Raw genomic sequence first — 25,129 nt, 5'->3', positions numbered from 1 at the left:
CTGTAGATCTCTACAGTTCATCCAGAGTGATCATGGGCCTCTTGGCTGCATCTCTGATCAGTCTTCTCCTTGTATGAGCTGAAAGTTTATAGGGACGGCCAGGTCTTGGTAGATTTGCAGTGGTCTGATACTCCTTCCATTTCAATATTATCGCTTGCACAGTGCTCCTTGGGATGTTTAAAGCTTGGGAAATCTTTTTGTATCCAAATCCGGCTTTAAACTTCTTCACAACAGTATCTCGGACCTGCCTGGTGTGTCCTTGTTCTTCATGATGCTCTCTGCGTTTTTAACGGACCTCTGAGACTATCACAGTGCAGGTGCATTTATACGGAGACTTGATTACACACAGGTGGATTGTATTTATCATCATTAGTCATTTAGGTCAACATTGGATCATTCAGAGATCCTCACTGAATTTCTGGAGAGTTTGCTGCACTGAAAGTAAAGGGGATGAATAATTTTTCACGCCCAATTTTTCAGTTTTTGATTTGTTAAACAAGTTTGAAATATCCAATAAATGTCGTTCCACTTCATGATTGTGTCCCACTTGTTGTTGATTCTTCACAAAAACATACAGTTTTATATCTTTATGTTTGAAGCCTGAAATGTGGCAAAAGGTCGCAAAGTTCAAGGGGGCCGAATACTTTCGCAAGGCACTGTATATATAATATTTGCATTGTGAACTTCACCGGACAGATGTTGCTTTCCGGTTTTGTGCAGAAACAAATTGTATGTGTTGTTGATTTTATTCTGCGACTGAGTGAATTGCCTTTTTGTTGTCACGGCCTTATTGTATATCACGGTGGCCTATGAATTAATTGGTTACAGAGCAAACAACACAATTATAAAAAATAAAAAAAAAGTGACTTTGTTTACACACCGCTACTGTGTGTGTGACTGTTTTCCCAGGTGATGTCATACCTGAGTTAGTTTCTGAGAAGATACCAGATGTCTTGAAGCAGATCGAGAGTCCCTTTGAATTAAATAAGATAAGTCATTGATAGTGCCTAAAATGCTATTAATGTGGGCTAAGACTGATTAGCAGGTAAATACAAAACATTCGTTTTTTGGGGGTTCAGATGTAGGCCTACTACACGTCTGATTATTATGATTGCTTTATTGTATAGTTCAACTCTTTCAAGGTAATTGATCAGCTCAACCTCTGCATGACCTCTCTGATCCCACAGGAGATAGTTCAACTGGCCAAACATGCACTCCACAGGGCAACAAAAAGCTGTTATCAACCTTATTCAGAGAAAATGGTTACCTTATCCATTCAACAGTTTTATTACATTATCCAAGTGATTCATCACATTATCCAGTTTTATTACATTACCCTATCAAATAAAACCATCACAGTAAGTTATTACAGTATCCATTGTTATTACGTTGTTATAGCCTACCAGTTGAAGGGCTACTGCATAGATATGTTGGCCTTATCATATGTTTGTTATTTATAATTATGTTCTACTGTATTTAGTTATGTCGTCTACAATTTACAAAGCTGCAACTTTTGGCGTGCCTTGCTGGAATTGAACCCGTAATAGTTCCACGTATACACGTACTGTTCGAAAACATATCCACCGTTTTGAGTATCACAAAGCCTATCATTTCATTGTCCATCACAGCAAGCGCTCCAGACTCTACGCGTGAGCAGAGGCTCTCGCAGAGATTTCTATGTGAAGCACGCTGTCATCGGGCTAGGCGGGTGGATGCCCCACATGTAGGAGCAGCAATCAACCCAATATCTGAGGACAAAACACCGTTTGTTATGAGTGAATGCGTCGGTGAAAAGCTACACAAACATTTTGGGATCTTATGACATACGCTGGTACTCAGATACAGGCCTGAATAATATCATTGGACGCATGCATAGAAATCGTGGATCATTTGGAAGAAATTGCACTGAAACGATGAGTTGCAGATGGGGGACAGAGCTGTGGGTAAGTAGAACCGCGGAAGCACGACCGAGTGATAGCGGCGCAAATATATTAGTATATGAAACATGTTTTAACTATTGCTTTAATTTGATGGACAACCTTTGATCTGTTCCGATACAAACGACATGTGGATGGCATTGTCTTGCAACAAGGTCCTGCTGCCATGATGCTTCTCTGCGCGTGCATGCAGCCTTTATTATCGGAGGCATAGTGGCCGATTCTATACTGGGTCGCCTGTTAGACGACACGGTCGGCTACTCCATCTGATTTTACAGTCACTAATTTATATAGCGTACTTTTGTTTTTAACCTCAAGATCTATCCCGCCATACAGCCTACGTTAGAAGAAATAGGCTAGTTGTTTTCAATATCCTACCCCATTAGCCTATTACAATCACTAAGCCATTGCAAATGGGGTCCATACTGTGCACGTACAGCTTCACAGCGACTCTAGTAACGTTTCATTTGAAACATTGCCCCCGAGAGCGGTGTTGTAGGCTATTCATTTGGGAATGGGTTTCCTCCGTTGTCTGCCTTAATTGACATTATAGCTGAAATAGCTATTAAAGCAAGAACAATGACGAACAGGGCCAGCAGGTTGAACGGATCCTCATACACTACGTTTTTTTCCGCACATAGAAGGGCCTATTGCAAATATCAGAGAGAGTGACGTCTAAAATAATGCATTAAATATGTGTAACGTCATGGAATTATTTTTTATTTGGAAATGGAAACAATGCCTATAGTTGAAGAGGGCTGTTTAATTTTTTTTTTTTTATGCCTACAGGTGTGCACAAATAGGCTATGCATTGCAGAGATGCAAACGTAACCCGCCACCACATATGTTAATTTGAGTTCACAACATATACTATTACACCTCACCAACTGAATGCCAATAGTCTTATTATATTCCCAACTGTTCTAGACTATATCCCTCTCTAATTGAACCATAATAGCTCATTTCTATACATGTTTCATAAACATTGCCTCTTGGCTGCAAAATAAATTAGGAAGAAAATACATATCAGAGGTGGTGTAACCTGGTCTAGTTACTGGATGTGAGTTTGGGAATTAAATTGAGGATATGGCTTTGTTTTGATCATGTATTCTTATTTTATTCTTAATCTCTTTTCTTAAAGGACCAGTTTGACAACTTGGAAAAGCACACCCACTGGGGCATTGAGTTTGTGGAGAGGTATACAAAGTTTGTTAAAGAGAGATCTGAAATTGAAATCAGCTATGCAAAACAAATCAGGTAAGGCTGGGAAAACATTATCCTCTTCACTTCCCATTTTGATATTGTCATGTCTCTCATGGCTGAGGCGTTGCAGTAGGAGAAGCCTACCGTACGACTAAAACATATGTTTCGGTATGCTTTGTCGATTTCAGTAACTTTGATAAAAAGACTACAGAGCCTGCATCACCAATGTCATCCAAGTCATGCCACACTCAAGTGCAACGCATGTCATAAGGTGATGCTCACAAGTGACAAAATGATCTCTGGTATCCACATTTTTCATATACATTTCAGACATGCATACACCAGAGCAAGAGGGTCCAGTGGTACATGTGTCAGCTGTCTCTCTAGTGTATCACTGCACCGTCTTGTTCCGGTGGTTGTCGTAATTAAAGAGAATGCCTTCTCAATAACCCCCCGGGTTAAACAAAGGTAAAAAATGTTCAGCCCACTTCAAAGCAAACTTCTAAATTCAGAGGTGAATGTCACCAGGCCTACCCAAAGGTGGTAGTTCATGTAGCAAGTAGCAACAAAGTGAAGTAGATTAATACAGATACATACAGGCCTTCAACTACGTGCAACCGGAAGTGTAAGCCGGGTAGGCAACGCGTTACCATGGTTACTGGGTTATCCACAGCAATGACCCACATTTGTTTTCTTCCAATGGTCTTGGGAGCTTCCCACTGTATAATACGGGGGGGTATTGCCAGACAGTGATAGTCTCTGACAGAGCAGTCCCCGGGGACAGTGGATGAGTTGGATCACTGTCTGCCGTGCACTCACCAAGGAATACACAGCAGCAAATCCCTGCATGCATAATCATCAACCTTGTTTCTGGAGATCATATCAAGAGGTTTTCTGCCTCAGCAATAGTGCAGCCATCAGCTCTGGACTGGATTATTCATTGGGTGTGTTTTGTTCTCCAGCCAGTATCATTGATAATGGCGCCATTTTAAGTTGCATATGAAGTGTTTTGTTAAATTGCGCTTTTTTCATCACCAACCATAATAGATTTAATTTCTCTATATATGTTAGTTGATAGTACAGTTGATGTAGTATATTGATTATGGCAACCGTAGACTACACAAACCAGACTATGGAACGCACAGATTGGACACTGAATGGAGGAATTAAGCCTTCCAAATGATGCAAAAAGCCCCAAAAGACAAGCAGGTGCTTAAAAAGACTAGAGCAAACAAGACAGCTAGGGACTTGTTAGTCATTTTATTTTCAAAGTGTTAACATGAATCTGGGCGTATGGGATTTGTGCCATGTGCTGTGGTGTCAGGATCCAGATTTGTCACGTGGCTGCAAGCAGACAAAAAGAGGCGGCTGGCGCGGCTGGCAATCTGCCTAGCAACACATCAGAATAGATGGTGTGGATCAGAGCACAGGGGGTGGAGGCTACCAGTGGAGGCTACCAGTCAGAGGGGGAGATTGTTTTTACCGCTGTGTCATTATTCTAGCCTCAGTTTCTGCTCACGATAGTCCACTCAGAGGCTGTATAATTACAAATGTAATATTTATCGTTTCTTCTTTCATAAGCGTCATTGTACAGATAGTATGATGATATTTCAAAGGGGAATCTTGCCGTTAATGCTTTCATAGTAAGTGTAGGCTCTATCTCCAGTTGGATGAATCATCCTGAGATTTACATTACAGCTAAGGGATGACTTCCTGATACTGCCCCTCTAATGCTGCTCTTTCTTGTCAAATCACTCTGTTGTTTTTAGAGATGTGTACATATGAGGCCCAGATGCAGAGGTACACAGATGATTATCCGCCAATCAGCTTGTACTTTTGATACCCTGTCACTGGGCGTCCCTTTCCCATGAGTCCACAAACATACAATATTTGTGTTTACACACCTCCCTCTGTATTTCTCCACAGTCCCTGATTTACAGTGTACTGTATGTTTTCCACGCCTGTACTGAAATGTGTTCCCATTCCCTAACAGAAACCTCTCTAAAAAATATCAGCCCAAGAAAAACTCAAGAGAGGAAGACGAATACAAGTGAGTGAAATGCATCAAGGATTAATGTTCACAGTATCAGGTTGACCGTGCACATTAATGTGGCTATTATTTTTGTGATGATTGTACAGTCATGTAATTCATATACCATCTCCACTCATTACCGGCTGTTAGTGGGTAAAAATAGCTGTCTTAGATTAACAAGGCTGCACTTTCATGGCTTGCAGCGAAACACTCCATTCTGCCCGGAGAACACTGTGTAGCTAAAGCCAAGGGTTTTTCCACGAGGATTGTCTTTTCATCAAGATGTTATCCTTCATAATACCGGGGAACAGTGGGTTAACTGCCTAGTTCAGGGGCAGAACGACAGATTTTTACCTCGTCAGCTCGGGGATTCGATCCAGCAACCTTTCGGTTACTGGCCCAACGCTCTAACCACTAGGCTGCAGTTGTGATTAGAGTAATTACATGTGAAATAAGTGAGTGTTTTTAAACACATTTTGTGGTCACCTCTCGTCTTGTTCCCAGGTATACGTCCTGTCGGGCCTTCCTGATGACCCTGAATGAGCTGAACGACTATGCCGGACAACACGAGGTCATCGCTGAGAATCTCACCACTCATATCATCTGTGAGCTGACACGCTATATCCAGGAGCTGAAAGCAGAGAGGAAATCGGTAAAAAAAAAATCCCCTTTCCTGCGCATCGCTCACTTAGTCATGAATTGTACTCTCCCGGATCATGCTCATTGGCGTCTCAAAACTATTTTGAGGCTAGAATATGCAGAGATTATTGATATCACATGATCTGAGCCAAACCAGCCAATCCCTGGTCAACCAGTGGCGGCTCGATGCTTCCAAAAAAAATGTTTGAACATTTTTTCTTTATCCCCACTCCCAAAAATCAAATCAGCAAATGCAATTGCTGGAACAGATGCAAATATGTCATTGGTGATTGTCATTACTCTGTACCACAGAGCCAGGGATCAAGCTGAGAATCTGTTATGATGTTGCTCACAATTGTATGCCGCCACATCCAATACATCCCAGGGATGGAACTGGGTCAAGTATCCAGGTCAATGGATTGGGAACATGTTGACCCTACTCCCCCCACCAATCCATAGTAGCCTCAACCAGGTCTCTGTCTGGAGCTGGTGGCTGGAACTAATATGATGGGGGGGTGGGGGGGTGGAATGTACAACAGCTCTTTTCTCCCCCCCCACACACATAGTTTTGTAAGGCGTTGGTTGTGGCCTTTTGTCTGACAGCATGTCTTTGACGATGGCTCAGCTCAGTGCGAGAAGAGTTAATACCTCTTACTTTTATTTTAAAAAATAATAATAATCTGGACTGCCGTTCGTGTCGGATTGTTATTTTCTAACGTGTAGTAAAGGTAGCTTCCATCGCTAGCTCACTCCAATGTATGCTTTTTCATTCATTCAATTCCCAACCAGAACATGGTGTAAGTTAAATGAGGTCATGCAACCAGGCATTGAACATAAGCTTTGTACATCACATTCATATTTACTGCTCCTATATTTTGAATTGAACTTAAAACAAAAGCAGAAGTGCCTTTGAGTCTTCGTCTGTGAATGCCCTTGAAAGTCGTATTATACGCTGTGAGCAGCATTGAATCGGTCAAGAATATGCACATCATCAAGTCACAAGTTAGTTTAGTTTTGGCTCAGTAGTTTCACTTCAATGCAAAGGCTAAGTAGTGGATTTTATGCCTTTTTGTTGTGGATATTGTGTGTTTTGTCTAGCTTTATTATTCATCATAAGGAGTATCGTAAGAGCTGCCGTAAGAGATCGACAAGTCTCTTGACTGTCTAGTTATAGATACTATATTGCTCAGAGGTCAAACCAGAAATGATTCTACTACTGTTTTAAGTGTTTTAACTTATTTTATTATGTGTTTTTTTTAAACCCAGCATTTCCATGATGGCCGCAGAGCTCAGCAACACATTGAGAATTCTTGGAAACAACTGGAATCCGTAAGTGTCCTCCTGACGAGTAGGTTTGAGTAATTGAAGAGATGAACGATATGCGACTGAACCATTCCAACTTGACTTGTGAATTGCCTCTCCTCAGAGTAAACGGAGATTTGAGAGAGACTGCAAGGAGGCGGACCGAGCCCAGCAGTACTTTGACAAGATTGATGCTGACATCAATGTGACCAAAGCAGACGTCGAAAAAGTAAGTTATTGACTGACAATGGGTAGCAGTGTGTGTGGGTGCGTGTGTGTGTGTGCGTGGGTGGGTGGGTGACTGCGAATGCCTTGCCTGTCTCTGTGTGTCTGTGCGTGTGCGTGTGTGTGTGTAAAAGTGCAGCTACTCTTAGTCACCACTCACCCACTCATTAAGCTGTAAGCATGGTTTGCGTGGCAACAGCTTCACTGACAAGAGAGTGCTGTGGCCCTGTTGGAAGTTGGGTTGGAGCCAAATATGAATCACTGCTGGTAGACAGTGGTACAGTGCTTCATGGAGCTCCAGCTATAGGCTTTTTCTCATTGTTCCCTCTAAATGTAATGCCTCAGATGGTAACCGAGCTGTGTTACTGTCCTAGTGTACTGCTGATTCCAAAATCTGTACTATTATTTCGGTATTGATTGCAAAAAAAGAGTGATAGTACTTTGACATGTTTATCAGGTATCCGATCTGTCCAGTGTACTGTAGAAACAAAGGTAACTCAATGTACAGTAGTGTCAAGATGCAACATCCCTGAGCTCAGGAAGATTGACATCAACATTGCCCTAGCTTTCTGCCAGTCGTGAAAGAACTTCCCTAGAAAGTTGTTACTTTGATAAGTTTGGTATTTTAGACCTTAGGAGATTGATGATTTCTTACCCAGACAGTAGTCTAGAGACTGTAATCCACTGTCTAGAGTTTATTAATCAACCACTACTAATCCAGCTAATTTAACACACCACTAACCAAAAATATATGGGACAGATGGGGGCAAATGTGCAATGTTACAAATATTTGGCCAAATCACATTTAAGTAACTTCAAACCAGGTCATTGAGTTGATTTCAGTTCATTTGGCCATGATATTGCACGGTTGCCTGTATCTGTATAAAGATGCAAAAAGTTTGCAAACCTTCTCAGGCGCAATTGACTTCGCGCTGTGAAATGCACCACCTACTGTACACAAGTCAAGAATCTCATGAAGCTAATATGAACCAAAATAAACCAAATCAAATAACCAAACTCTGGTTGTTTTGGACCCCCAACGAAAAAACGTGGCAGTAAATAGAAAGTGACATATCATTTGAAAGCTACAGCCTTTGTCTGCTTGTAAATAAAACTCAAATCTTACTGCTGACAATGTCATAAGAACCCTCCACCACCCCTCCATAAAGGGCATAACCAATGCGGTATGGTCATATTCATAGAGTATGCAATGTGGGTCAAGTCACCAAAAATGCAAACATGTAATATGCCTGGAAAGAATACACCCTGACGGTCATTGTACAGCAATGTGTTTCCTTGTCGAGCCACTTTACCTTGTACACATCCTCCACATGGGCCGTGGATCTACTCGTTTACAATAGGAAAAGTGAATGGGAAAAGAAGTTGGAAATGTCCTCAACTGTCTGTGTCTTGTTTAAAAAATCTCGGTAACTTGAAAGCCATGATTGCGAGGGTAATTTTAAGATGTCAGGCTTGACAATCCGTTCAGCGATTCTACCCCAAACCAGACCAAGCGACGTCTTGTGATCTCCTAATGCTATCTAGTAGATGAACTGGCAATCAGAAAGGGGATTTACACCAGTGGATAGGTAGAGACTTCAACTTTCTCCTTACAGTGCATTAGAAAAGTATTCAGATCCCTTGACGTTTTCCACATTTTGTTACGGTAGAGTCTTATTCTAAAATGGATTCAATTGTTTTTTCCCCTCATCACCACACAATACCCCATGATGACAAAGAAAAACAAGTTTTTATTTAAAAAATGCAAATTTATAAAAACAAACAAAAAAATAAATATCACATTTACATAAGTATTCAGACCCTGTACTCAGTACTTTGTTTAAGCACCTTTGGCAGCGATTACAGCCTAGAGTGTTCTTGGGTATGACGCTACAAGCCTGGCACACCTGTATTTGGGGAGTTTCTCCCATTCTTCTCTGCAGATCCTCTCAAGCTCTGTCAGATTGGATGGGGAGCTTCGGTGCACAGCTATTTTCAGGTCTCTCCAGAGATGTTCGATGGGGTTCAAATCCGGGCTATGGCTGGGCCACTCAAGGACATTCAGAGACTTGTCCCAAAGCCAATCCTGCATTGTCTTGGCTGTGTGCTTAGGGTTGTTGTCCTGTTGGAAGGTGAACTTTTGCCCCAGTCTGAGGTCCTGAGCGCTCCGGAGCAGGTTTTACATTTACATTTAAGTCATTTAGCAGACGCTCTTATCCAGAGCGACAAGAATCTCTCTGTAATTTGCGCCGCTCATCTTTACCTCGATTCTGACTAGTCTCCCAGTCCCTGCCACTGAAAAACATCCCCGCAGCATAATGCTGCCACCACCATGCTTCACCGTAGCATAGGGGTGGTGGCAGGTTTCATCCAGACTTGACACTTAGCATTCAGGCCAAAGAGTTCAATCTTGGTTTCATCAGACCAGATAATCTTGTTTCTCATGGTCTGAGAGTCCTTTAGGTTCCTTTTGGCAAACTCCAAGCGGGCTGTCATGTGCCTTTTACTGAGGAGGGGCTTCTGTCTGGCCACTCTACCATAAAGGCATGATTGGTGGAGTGCTGCAGAGATGGTTGTCCTCCACAGAGGAGATGGGAGGAGCTCTATCAGAGTGACCATTGGGTTCTTGGTCACCTCCCTGACCAAGGCCCTTTTCCCCCGATTGCTCAGTTTGGCCGAGCGGCCAGCTCTAGGAAGGGTCTTGGTGGTTACAGACTTCTTCCATTTAAGAATGATGGATGCCACTGTGTTCTTAGGGACATTCTGTCACCCTTCCCCAGATCTGTGCCTCGACACAATCCTGTCTCGGAATTCTAAGGACAATTCCTTGGCTTGTGGCTTGTTTTTTTGCTCTGACATGCACTGCCAACTATGGGACCTTGTATAGACAGGTGTGTGCCTTTCCAAATCATGTCCAATCAATGTAATATATCACAGGTGGACTCCAATCAAGTTATAGAAACATCTCAAGGATAATCAATGGAAACAGATGCACCTGAGCTCAATTTCGAGTCTCATAGCAGGTCTGAATATTTATGTAAATGTCGTATTTCAGCTTTACATTTTTAATAAATTTGCACAAATTTCTAAACCTGTTTTTGCTTTGTCATTATGGGGTATTATGTGTAGATTAATTAGGTAAACATTGTATTTAATCAATTTTAGAATAAGGCTGTAAAGTAACAAAATCTGTAAAAATCTGTAAATTCTTTCCGAATGCACTGTAACCACTATGTTCCTTACAGTTCAAGCCTTTTTGCAGTCTAGTAATTTATTCAGTACATAAATAATAATTAAAAAAAAATACTTTCACATAATTAGAACGTCTAAAACCTGTCTGTAGTGCTCTGAAACTAACTCAGTGTTTTTGTTTTCTAACATGTCTTAAAGCGGTGCTCTCTCAAGGTAGGTTTACGAGGTCTGTGAGGATCTGTCTCTGTGTTCAATGTATACCCATAGACATAACATTGTCTGTTTCACTCGGAGCATCATTTCAAATTAAGATCTCCAAAGATCTTCTAAGGCTTGTTATGGTTTGGAATGGGTATTTACAGTAAGAAACTGCTGGGGTCTTTTAGTGTGTACAGGATTTCCAAATGATAATTGAGCGAAGACACATCTAAACATATTCATATGCAGTACCAGTAAAACGTTTGGACACAATGGTTTTTCTTTATTTAAATTTTTTATTTAATCCCCAGTTTACAATTGGCTCATTCTTCCCCCTCCTCTCCCCTGTAACTATTCCCCAGGTCGTTGCTGCAAATGAGAACGTGTCCTCAGTCAACTTACCTTGTAAAATAACGGATAAATAAATAATTGTCTACATTGTATAATAATAGTGAAGACATAAACTATATACATTTACATTTACATTTAAGTCATTTAGCAGACGCTCTTATCCAGAGCGAACACATATGGAATCATGTAGTAACCAAAACATTGGGAGAATAATCTAAATATATATTTTATATTTGAGATTTTGCAAAGTAGCCACCCTTAGCCTTGATGACAGCTTTGCACAATCTTGGCATTTTCTCAAGCAACTTCATGAGGTAGTCACCTGGAATGCATTTTTATTAACAGGTGTACTTTGTTAAAAGTTAATTTGAGGAATTTCTTTCCTTCGTAATGAGTTTGAGCCAATCAGTTGGGTTGTGACAAGGTAGCGGTTATACAGAAGATAGCCCTATTTGGTAAAAGACCAAGTCCATATTATGGCAAGAACAGCTCAAATAAGCAAAGAGAAATGACAGTCCATCGTTACTTTAAGACATGAAGGTCAGTCAATCTGGAAAATTTCAAGAACTTTTAAAGCTTCTTCAAGTGCAGTCGCAAAAACCATAAAGCGTTATGATGAAACTGGCTCTCATGAGGACCGCCACAGGAATGGAAGACCCAGAGTTCAAGTAACAGCCACATCTCAACATCAACTCTTCAGAGGAGACTACATGAATCAGGCCTTCATGGTCGATTCACTAGTAAGAAGAAGAAAATTGCTTGGGTGAAGCAACACGAGCAATGGACATTAGACCGGTGGAAATCTGTCCTTTGGTCCAAATTAGAGATTTTTGGTTCCAACCGCCGTGTCTTTGTGAGACACAGAGTAGGTTAATGGATGATCTCCGGATGTGTGGTTCCGACTGTGAAGCATGGAGGAGGAGGTGTGATGGTGTGCGGATGCTGTGCTGGTGACAATGTCTGTGATTTATTTAGAATTCAAGGCACATTTAACCAGCATGGCTACAACAGCATTCTGAAGCGATATGCCATCCCATCTGGTTTGCTCTTAGTGGGACTATCATTTGTTTTTCAACAGGACAATGACACAGCACACCTCCATGCTGTTTAAGAGATATTTAAACAAGAGGGAGAGTGATGGAGTGCTGCATTAGATGACTTGGCCTCCACAATCAACCGACGTCAACCCAATTGAGATGGTTTGGGATGAGTCGGACCGCAGAGTGATGGAAAACAGCCAACAAGTGCTCAGCATATGTGGGAACTCCTTCAAGACTGTTGGAAAAGCATTCCAGGTGAAGCTGGTTGAGAGAATGCCAAGAGTGTGCCAAGCTGTCATCAAGGCAAAGGGGGCTACTTTGAAGAATCAAAAATCTATATTTATTTGTTTAACACTTTTTGGTTACTACTTGATGCCATATGTGTTATTTCATAGTTTTGATGTCTTCACTCTTATTTTACAATGTAGAAAATAGTCCAAATAAAGAAAAACCCTTGAATGAGTAGGTGTGTCCCAACTTTTGACTCGTATTGTATACAGTGCCGTGAGAAAGTATCTGCCCACTTTCAGATTTTTGTCGAATTTTGCATCTTTTTTTTACACTGAATGTTATTAGATTTTCAACCAAATCCTAATATTAGATAAAGGGAACATGAGTGAATAAATACCACAACATTTGGATACTTATTTAATGTATTTAATAAACAATGCCCCTATGTGATAAAGTAATTGCACCCTTACACTCAATAACTGGTTTTAACACCTTTTAGCTACAATGACTGCAACCAAACACGTTTTTGTAGTTGTTAAAGAGTCTCTCACGTGGCTGAGGATTAATTTTCTTCCATGCAGTTCTGCTTTAACTCAGCGACATTTGTGTGATTTCGAGCCTGAACCGCTCATTTCAGGCCCTGTCACAACATCTTAGTAAGGTTTAGGTCTGGACTTTGAGTAGGCCTTTCCAAAACATTAAATGTGTTGCTTTTCAGCCATTCTGATGTAGACTTGCTTGTGTGTTTTGGATCAGTGAGGAAAACCAAACACTGCACTCCACGGAAAGAATCTCATACCGACAGCCAAGGTATGGTGGTGGTAGTATGATGCTTTGGGGATGCTTTCCTGTCTCAGGACCAGGATGACTTGCCATCATTGAAGGAGCCATGAATTCTGCTCCGTATCAGAGAATTCTAAAGGAGAACGTCAGGCCATCTGTCTGTGAGCTGAAGAGCAGCTGGGTCATGCAGCAAGACAATGATCCAAAACACACAAGCAAGTCTACGTCAGAATGGCTTGAAAGCAACACATTCTAATTTTTAGAATGGCATTGTAGCAGGACCTCAAACAAGCAGTTGATGCTTGAAAACCTTCAAATGTCGCTGAGTTAAAGCAGTTCTGCATGGAAGAGTGGGCCAAAATTCCTCCAAAGTGACGTAAGAAACGGATCATGAAACACAGGAAGCATTTGGTTGCAGTCGTTGCAGCTAAAGGTGGTTATTGAGTGTAAGGGGGCAAAAATAGAGAATATCAGAAAGGAGGCCAATACTTTTTCATGGCGCTGCACACAAATAACAAATATAGACACAAATCAAAATGCATAATCGCCGAGATTGTAATCTCTCGTGGACAGATATATATGTAAAAATAACTGATACCTTAGAATCTGACTGGAAGGGAGTGGGATGGGTGAGATAACGAGCAGCAGTAGTTCCAGTGTTTGTGTTTTTCATCACAGGCTATTTGCACACATCGCGATTTCAACGGTGTTATCATCTTTGGAATTTTGGAAGAGGAGGGCACATTCGGGCCCCGTAACTTGCAAAGAGAGCAAATGGAGCTCTTCATTATGGTTCCCTTCCTCGTTCTAGCATCTCTTCATCTCTTCTCTTAACATGTATGGAACCAGAATTTATTCGAGCAGCTGACCAATTACATGAGATTTTAGTTCAGGGTTAACCAAGATTATTAAGATTGCAACGAATACTGTTAGGCATACAAAATGTTACCCTTCAGTTTTGTTTGCTTACTTCGAGTCTTGTGTTATGAAGACAGTCTTCAACTGTCTGCTGGAAGCAGCACCTAGATCTTGTCCTGTCAGTGTATAGTGTGTCTCAGTGCTCACACTGTATGTTTGTGGGTTATGTGCATGCAAAATGAGCCCTGTTGTGTTTTTCTTTTGTTCTTGTTGTTGTTTGTTATGGTCGATGTTTCCATCATTTTGTCATTGTAAACATTCAATATGGATTGAGGTGTCGCACTACTTGACACTAACCAATACTTTTGACTTCCCCCACCCCCCCCAAAAAAATGTCTTTGTTATAGTTTTGTGAGGAATCATCCGGATGTTGTTATGCGTGTTAACAGGAAATGTGCTTTGTTTCGAGTTCTGTTGATCTTTCCAGGGTTTACAGTCCCACTTGTTGGTGTGTGAATCGTTAATCCATCTCTGAACCTCCTCTCTGTATACAGGCCAGACAGCAGGCCCAGTTGAAACACCAAGTGGCAGAGGACAGCAAGAATGAATACCTCACCTACCTGCAGAAGTTTAACAAGGAGCAGAATGAACATTATTATAGCCTTATACCTCACATCTTTCAGGTATTGAACCTCCCAGTACTATTTGATTGGTTTTGTATACAGTACTTCAAAAAGTATTCACACCCCTTTACTTTTTCCACATTTTGTTGTGTTACAGATAAAAATGTCAATTTTGTGTCACTGATCTACACACAACACCCCATAATGTCAAAGTAGAATTTCTGAAATTCATAAAGAAATTAAAAGCTGAAATGTCTTGAGTCAATAAGTATTTAAAGTATTTAAGTATTTAAGTATTTAACTCCTAAATAGGTTCAGGAGTAAAAATGAGCTTAACAAATCACATCATAAGTTGCATACCAAAACAACATTTAATCTTCGTGAGTGGCCTAGTTACAGTTTCAACATAAATTGACTTGAACATTTATGGCGAGACTTGAAGATGGCTGTCTAGCAATGATTGACAACCAACTTCACAAGCTTGAAGACATTTTAAAAGAATATTGGCAAATATACACTGAACAAAAATATAAACGCAACATGTAAATCAGGGATGCACGATACATCAGTAAGCATATCGGAATCGGACGATATTAGCTTAAAATGGCAACATTGGTATCTAGTTTAACACCGATGTGCAAAACCGAAGTCAAAGCTGAGGTGCATATTTATATAAACGTAGGTAAATGAAATATAGCACAACACAGAACAAAAGCAGAATAATACTAAGCATGCCAACAACTTAACAAGTTCAAGTCGAGCAGTCATTTGAAAGAGTAAGAACATATGAGCGAGACAACTCAAAGTCGAAATCCATTAACGCCAAGATAATGGAATTCAATCAACCATTCTCTGTCGTGGATGATGTTGGCTTTTGTTAACTGATTTCCTTTTATGAACTGTAACTCAGTAAAATCTTTGAAATGGTAGCATGTTGCCTTTATATTTATGTTCAGTTTAGTACAATCCAGGTGTGCAAAGCTCTTAGAGACGTACCCAGAATGACTCACAGCTGTAATCGTAGTCAAATGTGATTCTATCATGTAACGACTCAGGGTTGTGAATATCTAAATTACATATTTCTGTATTTAATTTTAAATCAATTTGGAAAAAATTCTAAAAACATGTTTGCACTTTGTCGTTATGGGGTATTGTGTGTAGATTAGTAAGAAAAGTATATTTAATCCATTTTGAATTCAGGCATTAACACAACAAAATGTGTGATAAGTCCATGGGTATGGATGCTATCTGAAGGCACTGTAGTTATACAGTAGCACTTGCAGGCACTCAAAGTGCTTCAGGGAGAAAACATTATTTACCAGTACTCACATCCACCCTATTTACAATATAACTGATGTGTATGTGATTAGCAACTCATAATTCTATTTGAAGGTACAGTAATCAAACAATGTTTTCTTTGTTGCAGAAAATACAGGAGATGGAGGAGAAAAGGATCGAGAAAGTGGGAGAGTCTATGAAGACTTACGCAGAGGTCAATCGGAAAGTGTTACCTATTGTTAGCAAATGTTTAGATGGCATGACCAATGCAGCAGCATCCATCGAGCCAACAATGGTGAGTAGCCTAGTGCCTGTGCACAACACGGTTCTTGTTATGTACAGTCATTTTACATAGTGACAAACTGTGTGGAACGTGCACAGACAAATCTTTTGCACATTTTTTGTGACATTATTTCTATACCAAAGTGTGGAGAGAATGTGATTGCCGTCATCCATTGTTCTATTTGCAGAAGCAGCAAAGGGTTAGCAGCCCATAGGAGGACATAAATTATTCACACCTTCAAAATGCTTACTTTGGCAGTTTTATTAATGGTCTCCACTTTCACATGAATGAGAATTGTTGCTATGCAAAGTCGCATACAGGTGTCATTGGGTGTTTTCACCGATAGTGACAGCGGAGTCACCGATAATGATAGTTTTATCCTATACCGCAAAGGAATCAAGATGTTGGGCATTCATTGACATATGCTTTACTCGTGTCAACAATAAATGCTGTAGTCTGGACTGTATAAAGTGTCTCAGACTAAGAGTGTTGATGTACAATCAGGTCCCCCTGTCTATTGATTATAACTAAGGTAAAGCTGATCCTAGATCAGCAGTCCTACTCTGAGACGCTTTCTGTGGTGGGTTTCAAGAGCCATGCCTTTGCTATAATTGTGTCTTCCTGCGCTTCAAAAGGGGAGTTTAGGTCGATTCCACTTCAGCGGGAGCAGAAAATATTTGTATGTATCACAAACAATTTTTTTGTAAATCATGATGAGTGGGAGTTTTAGGCCTTTTTTAGACCCAAACACAACTTGATACATGCTCTAACATATGGCGAGAGCATGTATGTCTAGATTCTGATAATACACATTTTAACATTAATGTATTAAACATAAAAATATTAATAGGAATATCTCAAAACTACAATTTTAGTTTTTTCTTATTTTTAGACATATTGTTTGCAACAATATACTCTTCAAAACAGATCATAGCCCTCCTTTGGGTTTGGACAAATCACCAGCAGAAGGAGTTCCTGTTGAATAAAATAACCTAGACATACTCCTTTAAGAGCACACTAAAAGGAGTATAATGACACCAAGGTGTTGCCTGTGTCATGTACACTTCACAGTCTTACAGAGGGCATGTTTAGGTCTAAAAAGGGCCTAAAATGGCCAATTCCATCATAATGTTGGTTTGTGATGCAAATGTCAAAACTATTTCAAGTCCCATGAAGTTTCTATGTGAGTATTGCCAGAACAATCTGAGATACCAAAAATATTTCCTGCTCCCGCTGGGGTGGAATCGCCCTTTTGCATGTCGCAGTTTTGACATTGGCATTCGAGAGGAATACTTCCACTTTAAAGTGCTAATTATTTCCTTCTATTTGGTTCAGTTTGGTGCCTTCAAGCTGAAATACATTTGGTGAATATTCATAATATCCATTATACATGAATGAAATCACTTCCCCCCAACAGGATACCAAGCAGGTGGTGGAATCCTTCAAGTCTGGCTTCGAGCCACCTGGCGACGTAGAAGTTGAGGACTATAGTCTGTCTATGAGGCGGACCGTGTCAGAGTCCAGCTATCTGAACTCACGGGGGGAGGGCAAGCCCAGCCGCAGCAACAGCAGGGGCAAACTATGGCCTTTCAAGAGAAACAAGGTAAGAACAACACCTTCAGTCCACAATACTGCCCTCTACCTACTGTACTGTAATAGCCAGGGCCAAGTTCGGCAGGGCACCGCGTTGTGGAAGGTTCAGACAGAAATACATGTTATAGATAGAGCACACGTCTCTCTGACATGAAAAATAAGGAATCCTGTCCGCTCTCTTCATGACATTTCTACCTGAAATGTTCCACAATGTGTACTGAACGGGGCACAGGCGTCTGCCTAAACTGGAGAGTGTACATCTTTGTAATATGAAATAAATGCTTGTTTGGAAGCACAATTTATCTAAACGTTCAACTCGTGCTCGAGCAGTGTTCTCTCGTCGTCGCACAATGACGTGCTCATACTCTGTACATGCTCTTTTAATCGCTGCTGTCTTAAGTGTTAGTAACCAGATTCTTTCTGTTGTCCTTCGTTTCATTATTATTATTATTTTAAATCATTTTTGTGTGTTCATTTTCCTAATTTCATTTATTGTTTTGTTCCATACCGCTCCATGACCCTTACCCATAGCTCATGTCTTTGTTAGCTTCCCCACGCCAACCACCTCCTCCCCCCCCTACCTCCCCATCACCCGGTGCCGTGCCCAACGGCCCCCAGTCTCCCCAGCAGCCCAAGGAGCCCCTCTCCCACCGCCTCAATGAGTTCATGACCTCCAAACATAAAATGCAATGTTTAAGGAGTCTGACACGCGGGGTAAGTTGATTTTGTACGGGCAGATTGACTCTTAAGACATTGATGTGGTGACTATGGGCTACTGATAGTGGCTCCTGCTATTGCTCATTCCCTTGGAATGGGATCCGTCCGAGCCTACTACCTGCAGACAATAATTAGAAAATTGTGTGTATTCTGGCACTGTGTTCTTTTCCAATCTACGAATGGTGTGTATTCAATTTGTTCATTGTTTAACATTTGTTCATACTGTAGGTGGATGAAATACAATGCTGCCAATGGTGAATGAACTGTTCAGACTGACATGGCGTCTATCTTAATATCCACAACCCTTCATTGCTGCTTGTGCTTGTACAGTTTCATACTTCCGTCTCAAAGTTTCAAACATATGTTGACATTGTGTCTTTTTCGTCCCATTGTCTCCCCTCACTTGGAAAGCTTTCTCTCAAGCTGGTAAGCATGACTGGTTTCCTAACTCTTCAGATGGTTGATGACTATATTGTTTTGTAGTGCACACATTACAGGTACAATCTAGATCACTATAGAGGAAAATTGCTCAGATTCGCTCAGATCTCATTGTTGATGATAACTCTATGAAGTCAATATAAAGACGTTAAAAAAAAACCATATATAAAACAATATAAAGTCACTTCTCCATGGTGTTAGGCTTCTTTAATAGGGTTATGTATGTCTGGGTGTTGATTTGTTTGTTTGGTGGTTTCTTTGTTTTCCCATAGGGTTCTGGCCCTGAAGATTGTAGTCACCTGCCTCCTGAACAGAGGAGGAAGAAGCTCCAGGCCAAAATCAATGACATCAACAAGGAGCTACAAAAAGAGGTGGATCAGAGGTAGAGTAAATGTGTGAAAGTCCAATTGTGTCTCAATATGAGAAGTTGTAAACTAACCCTGGTCTGTTTAAAAACGGACCAACTCTTCAGTATGAATGCCTGTTCATTCGGAATGTGACAAAGCTGTTCCATTTTGTGTTGTAGGGACGCTCTGACTAAAATGAAGGACGTGTACGTACGGAACCCACACATGGGGGACCCCAACAGCGTGGACCCACGATTAGAGGAGATCGGACAAGATATTGACAAGTTAGAACTGGATTCAAGGAAATATGAAGTAAGTTGAACTGTTACACAAGGTTTATGTCAATGCTGGTTAGATATGTTGTGTTTGTCTTGGGGTAGTGCTGCCAACTGCAGGCTCCAGACTCAAATCTGGGTTTGAATCCCTTGTCTGACACTTTCACCCCTGTCTTTCCCCTGATCTGTCTCTCGTTCTCATTCCCGATCTCTATCAAAAATATCCCACTAGTTTATGTGCAAATCAAGTATTGTTGAGTCGAAACCTTTTGATGTCTGTCCGCAGGCCTGGCTGCTGGAGGTGGAGACAAGGTTAGCAGAAAAGAGTGACCCGCACAGACGACAAAGTGGATTGTACGACTCCAACGCTACTACACCTGTCAACAACAACTGTGCACCTGTCAACCGAGAGAGGTAGAACAAATGTGCTCATTACTATAGCTCAGAATCAGTGGACCAGCAAACTGAAAAACCACAACCAAACCTCGCACTAGCTCGCTAACAATGTGTGTCACAACAGAGAACTATACGATTTGACTGAAACTTCCTTGGGGGCTTGTTGCACATGATTTATTATGCTCTAAAAAAAACTAACGAGGACTGTCTATTGACTCAGTGTATGCTTTTTAACACAGCTCTAAATGGATTGGTTTTATGGATTTGACACACGTCTCACCAGGGCCATATAGGCAACCTTTTATGATATGATATTTGGGTTTGCACATACAATATCCATGTTGTTTGGTCTTTAACTGTTTGTCGTCTTTACGCGGTTAGCCCGGACGGCAGCTATACAGAGGATCATAGCACAGAGCATCACCTCAAATCTCGGAGCACCGACTTTGATGATGACTTTGATGACGAGGACCCACTCCCCACTATCGGAACTTGTAAATCGCTCTACCCTTTCGAAGGTACGCCAATGCCCCCTCTAAAAATACGTGTTGTTGTTAGATTGGGGTTTGTTGTACTGTTCAGAACATATGTCTCACCTGGTTCAAATAACAGGGAAGGGGTTTCTTCCGTCATGTAGAGTTCATGTACAGTTGGGTTAAAACATTTCCCTGCAGGTAAAGAATAAAGTGCTGTAAAGAGGATATGACTCATTGAGGCGTATTCTGAAATTTCACCTATGTATGCCATTTCCATACAGTTGAAGTCGGAAGTTTACATACACTTAGGTCATTAAAACTTTTTTTTCAACCACGACACAAATGTCTTGTTAACAAACTATAATTTTGGTTAGGACATCTACTTTGTGCATGACACAAGTAATTTTTCCAACAATTGTTTACAGACAGATTATTTCACTTATAATGCACTGAATCACAAGTCCAGTGGGTCAGAAGTTCACATACACAAAGTTGACTGTGCCTTTCCAACAAGTTGGAAAATTACAGAAAATGATGTCATGGCTTTAGAAGCTTCTGATAGGCTAATTGACATCATTTGAGTCAATTGACGGTGTACCTGTGGATGTATTTCAAGGCCTACCTTCAAACGCAGTGCCTCTGCTTGACATCATGGGAAAATAATAAAATCAGCCTTGGGAGCAATTTCCAAATGCCTGAAGGTACCACGTTTATCTTCACCATGGGACTACACAGCCGTCATACCACTCAGGAAGAAGACGCGTTCTGTCTCCTAAAGATGAACGTACTTTGGTGCAAAAAGTACAACTCAATCTCAGAACAACAGCAAAGGGCCTTGTGAAGATGCTGGAGGAAACTGGTGCCAAAGTATCTATATCCACAGTAAAACGAGTCCTATATCAACATAACCTGAAAGTCCGTAAGGAAGAAGCCATTGCTCCAAAACCACCATAAAAAAGCCAGACTATGGTTTGCAACTGCACATGGGGACAAAGATGGTACTTTTTGGAGAAATGTCTTCTGGTCTGATGAAACAAAAATAGAACTGTTTGGCCATAATGACCATTGTTATGTTTGGAGGAAAAAGGGGAAGGCTTGCAAGCCGAAGAACACCATCCCAACGTTGAAGCACGGGGGTGGCAGAATCATGTTGTGGGGGTGTTTTGCTGCAGGAGGGACTGGTGCACTTCACAAAATAGATGGCATCATGAGGGAGAGAAATGATGTGGATATATTGAAGCAACATCTCAAGACATCAGTCAGGAAGTTAAAGCTTGGTTGCAAATGGGTCTTCCAAATGGACAATGACCCCAAGCATACTTCCAAAGTTATGGCAAAATGGCTTAAGGACAACAAAATCAAGGTATTGGAGTGGCCATCACAAAGCCCTGACCTGAATCCTATATACATTTTGTGGGCAAAACTGAAAAAGCGTGTGTGAGCAAGGAGTTCTTACCAACCTGACTCAGTTACACCAGCTCTGTCATGAGGTCATGGGACAAAATTCACCCAACTTATTGTGGGAAGCTTGTGGAAGGCTAGCCGAAACATTTGCCCAAAGTTACACAATTTAAAGGCAATGCTACCAAATACTAATGGAGTGTATGTAAACTTCTGACCACTGGGAATGTGATGAAAGAAATAAAAGCTGACATAAATCATTCTCTGTACTATTATTCTGACATTTCACATTCTTAAAATAAAGTGGTGATCCTAACTGACCTAAAACAGGGAATTTTTACTCTGATTAAATGTCATGAATTATGAAAAATGTATTTAAATGTATTTGGCTACGGTGTATGTAAACTTCCGACTTCAACTGTAGGTTATTGCTAGATGATTACAAACAAACTTGGTGCAGCATAGGCTTTTTGTGAACGTAATATTTTAACACACTCAACTGTAAAATAACAATGACTCTGCGTTTTACTTTCTCGTCTCTCCTTCTCAGGTCAGAACGAAGGCACCATTTCCATGGCCGAGGGGGAGCTGCTGTATGTCATCGAGGAGGATAAGGGTGACGGGTGGACGCGGGTGCGCAGGAACGAGGATGAAGAGGGATACGTTCCCACATCTTACATCAAGGTCTTTTTCGACACAAATGCCAAAGGTGCTATGACATACATATAATTGTCATTTTATGAGATGGGCAATGGGTGGACAAACATATACAAAAATCTCTTTGACATTTCAACCCCCACTGAAGTTTTCCGAAATATCCAAGAATCATTTTGGAGACGGAACTCGCAGAACAACGGACTGTATTTACATTTGTACTTGTGCTTTTTACCTTCTACCATCTGGCACCCGTTCAAACTCATTTTGGAGAAGTCTTTGTTTGTGTGTATGAACAGGTGTGGATGTGATAAGTTGTCAGAACCAACTCGACACCGCTGTCGATATCAGCTACACCTTGCTTCTAGCACTAATAGTAATAACCAAACGTCAATTTCTTGATTTATTTGACCCAACAAATTTAGATATGTACAGTAAGGCTTCTCATATTAGAAAGCATTGCATCTAAACATATCAATTCCTCTTTGGAATAGCTATTATTGCATGCCTAAAGACAGACTCATGGTATGCAGGTTATGCTCTTCCAGCCTCCACTGCGTTGCATGCACAGTACATAGTATATCTGCGCTTGAGCAGCGACCATCATTGCTGTAAGCTTGCGAGGCAGAGAGGCAAACTAAATCAGCTGTTGCATGTGGACATGTTTCCAAGTATCAAAGAGAGGACATGACTTTTTACACAGTAAAGCAAAAAAAACAATGTGATAGTTAGAAAAGGACACTGCTTGCACGTTGTCTTGATTAGCAATAGTACGACATACGAGTGTATTCCCTTCTACAAGCTGTTGGCCCTCCTCCAAAATCTGACAAAGGGGCTTCATTGAAGGGCCTAAACGACTGAATGTCGCGCTAAGTTTACAGTTGTGTTCTCGACAGATAGACAGTCATTTCATTCTGAGACGCATGGTGATGCACCCGCCATTCCATCATTGGCATGATATTGATTTATTGTTTTATAATGATCAATCTATCCCTTCTTTATTTGATACTGAGTTGTTCTGCATGCTTGAACCAATTGACAAGACAAAATTAAGTCAAATCAGATGAGCATAGTATTGTAACCAGGTAGTATTTCTGTTTTGAAAATGATTAACACGTGTAAACCTCGAGTTTTCTGTCTTTAATTTGCCATTGACGTTCAGAATCACGCCCTCGAGCAGCATAGACTCGACTGTATGCACACGTAATCTGCCAGGATGATTGTCAGAATGTGAAGGAATGTCATGGGGTTTACTTTCGCTTCTCTTAATGCATCACCACTAACATGTCTTGTGTGATTTTTGTTTGTTTGTTTGCTTTTTTGTTTGCTTTTTTTCTTATTGCAGATTCCTAAAAGTCTTTGGCTCGCACAGGGATGGCAGGGCACAGGTCCTTGCGAAAAAGAGCCCTCCTCTTAAAACTGTAGTCAGAGAGACGACAGACTAAAGGGACAAAGTTGCAAGGCAGTCCAATTTGCGACCCAGTACAGAAATCCATTGCGGGTTTCTATTGAATGGATCAAAAACAACACACATTGCGGGGCTACTACCATTTCTAGTCATTTTCCTCTTGATTGTCTCTGCAAGCTTGCTTCTTGTTTTTCTAACTGGAGATAAGTATCATGTTGTGGGCTGCTTGCTGTTCTACTGTACCTTGGCCCCCAGGGGCGGTACTTGTTTCAGGGGAGAGGAGTCTGAGACAGCCTTGTTACACATTGGTGGCTATTCTAAACATGCATTTCAATCTATCGTCACAACAAACTTTACTTATGGAAAATACCGCAACACTTTGGCTGAAATTCCATTGGTTAATTCCCATGGTGAAGGGAAAAAAAGCCATTGTGTCTACGTCACGAAAAAGCATGTTCACAGTAATGTCAATCAGACAAAACGGAAGAAAACAAAGCTCATTATAAAGGATACATTTTTCTTGGCACTGGAGTGATGTTGCTGCTTCTCCAGTTGGATTCAACACAGTAAACGCCTCACAATTACTGTACACACCCATGTATGTATTTTGGGGTATATAGATTATATTCTGATCACACATAAATTACACTGATTGTTGGCTTGAAACACATCTGCACAAATTTGTTGAGCACCAATTTGACTTTTGACTTTTAGTTGAAGTGCATTGTGTAATCGCCTGACTGGAGCACTCAGTGCAGGTTTACAGGTTGGCATACAATCTGAACGAAGATCTCACTCCTTTGCTCTCTCCTATTGTCTTGCAATATGCACATGAGTGACAGCTCCTCCCTCTGGCTACACCCCCACACAGGCAGTAGCCATGGTGATTGTCGCACAACTCTCTCCGTCTCTCACCCTTCTCTCTGTACTTTTTCTCTCTTTTTCTGGCTACTTGTGGTGGAGGTAGCTACTCTTCGGTTGGCGCTGTGTTTCTCTACGCATGCATGCTTGCCCTGTCTTCTTGCCTGTGCCAGTCCTGGGGGGTCTCTATTACATTAACTCATCATTTGTGGTGTGTTATCTTCTTTCCTTCTTACCCTGTGTTTGTGCCTGTGGTTTTGTGATTTTATATTTTGGGGGGTATTATTCTTTTGTCAATGCATGACCACTTTGCTTTCCCCTCGAATTCTTGATATGTCCATGCCGTTTCTCTTCCGGAGAGACACTGACAGTTTCATATCTCTTTTCT

At 41.0% G+C, this 25,129-nt stretch overlaps 1 protein-coding gene across 7 annotated transcripts; it reads left to right on the top strand.

Moving 5' to 3' along the window:
* Positions 1–1,644: 1,644 nt before the first annotated feature.
* Positions 1,645–24,620, top strand: LOC118358038 (formin-binding protein 1-like). Of its 7 annotated transcripts, XM_035735411.2 has the most exons (18): positions 1,645–1,943; positions 3,079–3,194; positions 5,134–5,190; positions 5,677–5,824; positions 7,078–7,140; positions 7,238–7,342; positions 10,729–10,743; positions 14,546–14,674; positions 16,041–16,187; positions 17,593–17,778; positions 18,300–18,482; positions 18,897–18,911; positions 19,196–19,305; positions 19,450–19,582; positions 19,832–19,959; positions 20,323–20,459; positions 22,369–22,527; positions 23,818–24,620. In XM_035735411.2, the coding sequence occupies exons 1-18, from the start codon at positions 1,869–1,871 to the stop codon at positions 23,823–23,825; spliced, it is 1,914 nt and encodes a 637-aa protein (XP_035591304.1). In that variant the 5' UTR covers positions 1,645–1,868; the 3' UTR covers positions 23,826–24,620. The 7 variants fall into 7 exon arrangements, with proteins under 7 accessions (XP_035591304.1, XP_035591303.1, XP_035591305.1 ...); XM_035735410.2 differs by having other exon boundaries at positions 22,369–24,620; XM_035735413.1 differs by lacking the exon at positions 1,645–1,943 and adding an exon at positions 3,329–3,411 and having other exon boundaries at positions 22,369–24,620.
* Positions 24,621–25,129: the final 509 nt, after the last annotated feature.

The sequence above is a fragment of the Oncorhynchus keta genome, chromosome 25 (genome assembly GCF_023373465.1).
Source record: "Oncorhynchus keta strain PuntledgeMale-10-30-2019 chromosome 25, Oket_V2, whole genome shotgun sequence".
Lineage (NCBI taxonomy): Eukaryota > Metazoa > Chordata > Actinopteri > Salmoniformes > Salmonidae > Oncorhynchus > Oncorhynchus keta.
This window is presented reverse-complemented; position numbering and strand designations above follow the sequence as displayed.

Excerpts from the sequence above, each read along its gene's own strand:
- LOC118358038 (XM_035735410.2), top strand. The coding sequence starts at position 1,869 with ATGCATAGAAATCGTGGATCATTTGGAAGAAATTGCACTGAAACGATG. Across the intron at positions 5,825-7,077 it reads TGAAAGCAGAGAGGAAATCG|CATTTCCATGATGGCCGCAG; the intron begins GTAAAAAAAAAA and ends TTTTAAACCCAG. Across the intron at positions 20,460-22,368 it reads ATCGCTCTACCCTTTCGAAG|GTCAGAACGAAGGCACCATT; the intron begins GTACGCCAATGC and ends TCTCCTTCTCAG.